Source organism: Ailuropoda melanoleuca, unplaced genomic scaffold (genome assembly GCF_002007445.2).
Source record: "Ailuropoda melanoleuca isolate Jingjing unplaced genomic scaffold, ASM200744v2 unplaced-scaffold20843, whole genome shotgun sequence".
Lineage (NCBI taxonomy): Eukaryota > Metazoa > Chordata > Mammalia > Carnivora > Ursidae > Ailuropoda > Ailuropoda melanoleuca.
The window spans coordinates 6,667-8,988 of record NW_023190330.1 but is presented as its reverse complement, the minus strand read 5'-3'; the positions used below and the strand labels follow the sequence as shown (position 1 = coordinate 8,988).

The 2,322-nt window shown below is 63.4% G+C and overlaps 1 protein-coding gene across 1 annotated transcript; it reads left to right on the top strand.

Moving 5' to 3' along the window:
• Positions 1 to 518: 518 nt before the first annotated feature.
• LOC117797973 (fumarylacetoacetase-like) lies at positions 519 to 2,146 on the top strand. Its single transcript, XM_034650403.1, has 3 exons — positions 519 to 717; positions 1,210 to 1,259; positions 1,976 to 2,146. Exons 1-3 carry the CDS (start codon positions 614 to 616, stop codon positions 2,068 to 2,070), a joined length of 249 nt encoding a protein of 82 aa, XP_034506294.1. The 5' UTR covers positions 519 to 613; the 3' UTR covers positions 2,071 to 2,146.
• Positions 2,147 to 2,322: the final 176 nt, after the last annotated feature.

Genomic DNA, 2,322 nt, shown 5'->3' with positions numbered 1-2,322 from the left:
CAACGGACGACGCCTTGTGTGCGCCCATCAGTTAGGAGTCAGCCTGAAGTCCACGCCCTGGAAATGGTCAGGTGCTGTGATGTCACCTCCCGTTTGTGGGTCAGGACGGAGGACGGTGTTCATTGAGCACCCCCTGAGTGCCGAGAGAGTTCCACACACATCTCTCGTCCTGTCCTCACAACGACCCTCTGGCACGGGACTCGGATCCTCGGTAGATGGTGGGGATCTCCTCTGAAATGAGCCACGATTCTCCCCTGTGGCTAGAAGGATCGGAGCCCTCAGACCACAGTGCTGCTGCTGTCCCACCAACATGGCTAAGAACCCCCTGACAGCATAGCTGGAGGGGTGCGTGGGACCGAGCCCCCGCAGACGCAGGGAGTGTCTCCGTGGCGGGAACGCAGCCCCGTTCAGCGGCACACCAGGCCCCGTGTCCCCGGCAGCACCCCCGATAGTGGCTCCCAGGCTTTGCCGATCGTGTGCAGACCCGGGGCGAGGGGGTGGGGGGGACGCTTTCCCCAGCTCCAGGGGCAGAGAGAAAGTCCTGGCGGTGCGAGGGCCTCTCCCATGTGCGGTCTGCCCCCTCTGCCCCGTGTAGCCCACTCTCAACAGCTTCATGGGCCTGGGCCAGGCCGCCTGGAAGGAGGCGCGAGCATTCTTGCAGAACTTGCTGTCCGCCAGCCACGCCAGGCTGCGAGACGACACGGAGCTTCGGAGACGGTGAGGGGCATGCGGACGTGGGCGGGTGGGGAGAAGGGGACAGTGTGGTGACCGGGGCCATTCTGAGCCACTGCTCGTCTCCCTCCACCTCCTCCAGCCCCTGCCTCCGCTGTGTATTGGTGGCAGGGCTCTGGGCCGACTGGGAGGACCCGTGTATTTGGACTGCAGGGTCCGGCCAGGTCCGGCCACTGCCCACTCCCTTCCTCATCAGCACCTTCCACGTCTGTGTCTGGTTTCCAGAGAAGGAGTAATTTGGCCCGTTTTCTAGAGAGGAAAATCGGAGCAGAGAGGAGGCATCGGGGCTCTTGTGGGCACATGCCCTCCCCAGGGTGGCCTGCTGCAGCCCAGTCTTGGTCCCAGGCCAGCCTGGGGGTGCTCACCGGAGACTGTGAGCAGGATTCCAGGGCTGGTTTGGGCTGAGCCTACAGTGGGCGGCCAGAGCAGGGACCCCACTTGGTGCTTGACCTTGAAACCCCTGGTTCTGTGTTGCAGTGCGTTCACTGCCCAGGATTCTGCTGTGATGCACCTACCGGCCACCATAGGTACGTTGGGCCCCGTCCTGGGGCGGCTCAGGGGCCAAGACACTGGCTGGTGGGGTGGGGGCGCCTGCTACCGGGTGGGCTTGGGAGCGGGGCGGCTCTCTGGGCTCTACCCCCGCCCGTCATGGACCCAGGCCAGTCTGAAAGCCGGAGCCCTCCCTGGGTGGCTGCTGGCTGCTGGGATTTGCGGTTGGCCATCGGCTCCCTTCCCAGCAAATGGCTCTGTCCGTGAGGCGGGAGGGAGTGCTCCCAGCTCATCCGTGAGTCCGAGTCAGGGGTTTGAGGAAAGAGGGCCCCGGAGAGCCCCAGTGTGAGCCGTCAGCCAGGAGTCTGATGGACGTTCCAGTTGGCAAGTTGCCACTGTGCAGACTCCCTTAGCTGACGCAGAGGAGGCCTCTGCACCCTCTTCTCCCAGCCCCAGGCCGCTGGCGCACCTGTGAGCTCAGAGGCTTCCAGAGCCCAGGGCTGCGGGGCCCTGGCAGGCCTTGTGCTGTGTCTGCCCCTTTTGCTTTTGCGGCCTTTGTCCTAGCACAGCCTCTGGAGGCCTTCCTGGTGGAGAATGGCCTTTCAAAGGACTGGTGCCCCGGTCAGGACTTACCCCGTCCTAGGGTTTGAGGGTTAAAGCAGCTTAAGTGTGCAGAGCACAGAGCTCAGGTCACGCTGCACGTGTGTAAGCATCCGCCCCCGCCCGCCCCCCCCAGCCACTGCTTCCTTCCAAGGGCTCTCTCCTTCTGCCACCCCTGTGTCCCTGCTTCGGACAGCTTCTCTGGGGCCTGGCGCACAGGGCTGTGAGGACACGGTCTGGAGAGTGTGAGGCCGTGTGAGGACTGGTGCAGCCCGGCCTCCCGGCTGGTCCTGAAACACCAGCCCCTCAGCCTGTTTGCTGTCCGTCCCTGCGCCCACACCAGGCCACCACGATCCATCTGTCTCTCTAGTCTTCTAGAAGCTTCGTGGAGAGGGAATCACACTGTGCATAAGCCTTCGTGTCCATCCCAACCGGCATTTCCCCCCAATATCACCCTTACTCTTCCTCTTATGTTCCTGGTAACCTGTATTTTGTATTAAG

Coding starts and splice junctions, on each gene's coding strand:
- LOC117797973 (XM_034650403.1), top strand. CDS start 614: ATGGGCCTGGGCCAGGCCGCCTGGAAGGAGGCGCGAGCATTCTTGCAG. Junction 718..1,209: donor GACACGGAGCTTCGGAGACG/GTGAGGGGCATG, acceptor TCTGTGTTGCAG/TGCGTTCACTGCCCAGGATT. Junction 1,260..1,975: donor GCACCTACCGGCCACCATAG/GTACGTTGGGCC, acceptor CTTCCTTCCAAG/GGCTCTCTCCTTCTGCCACC.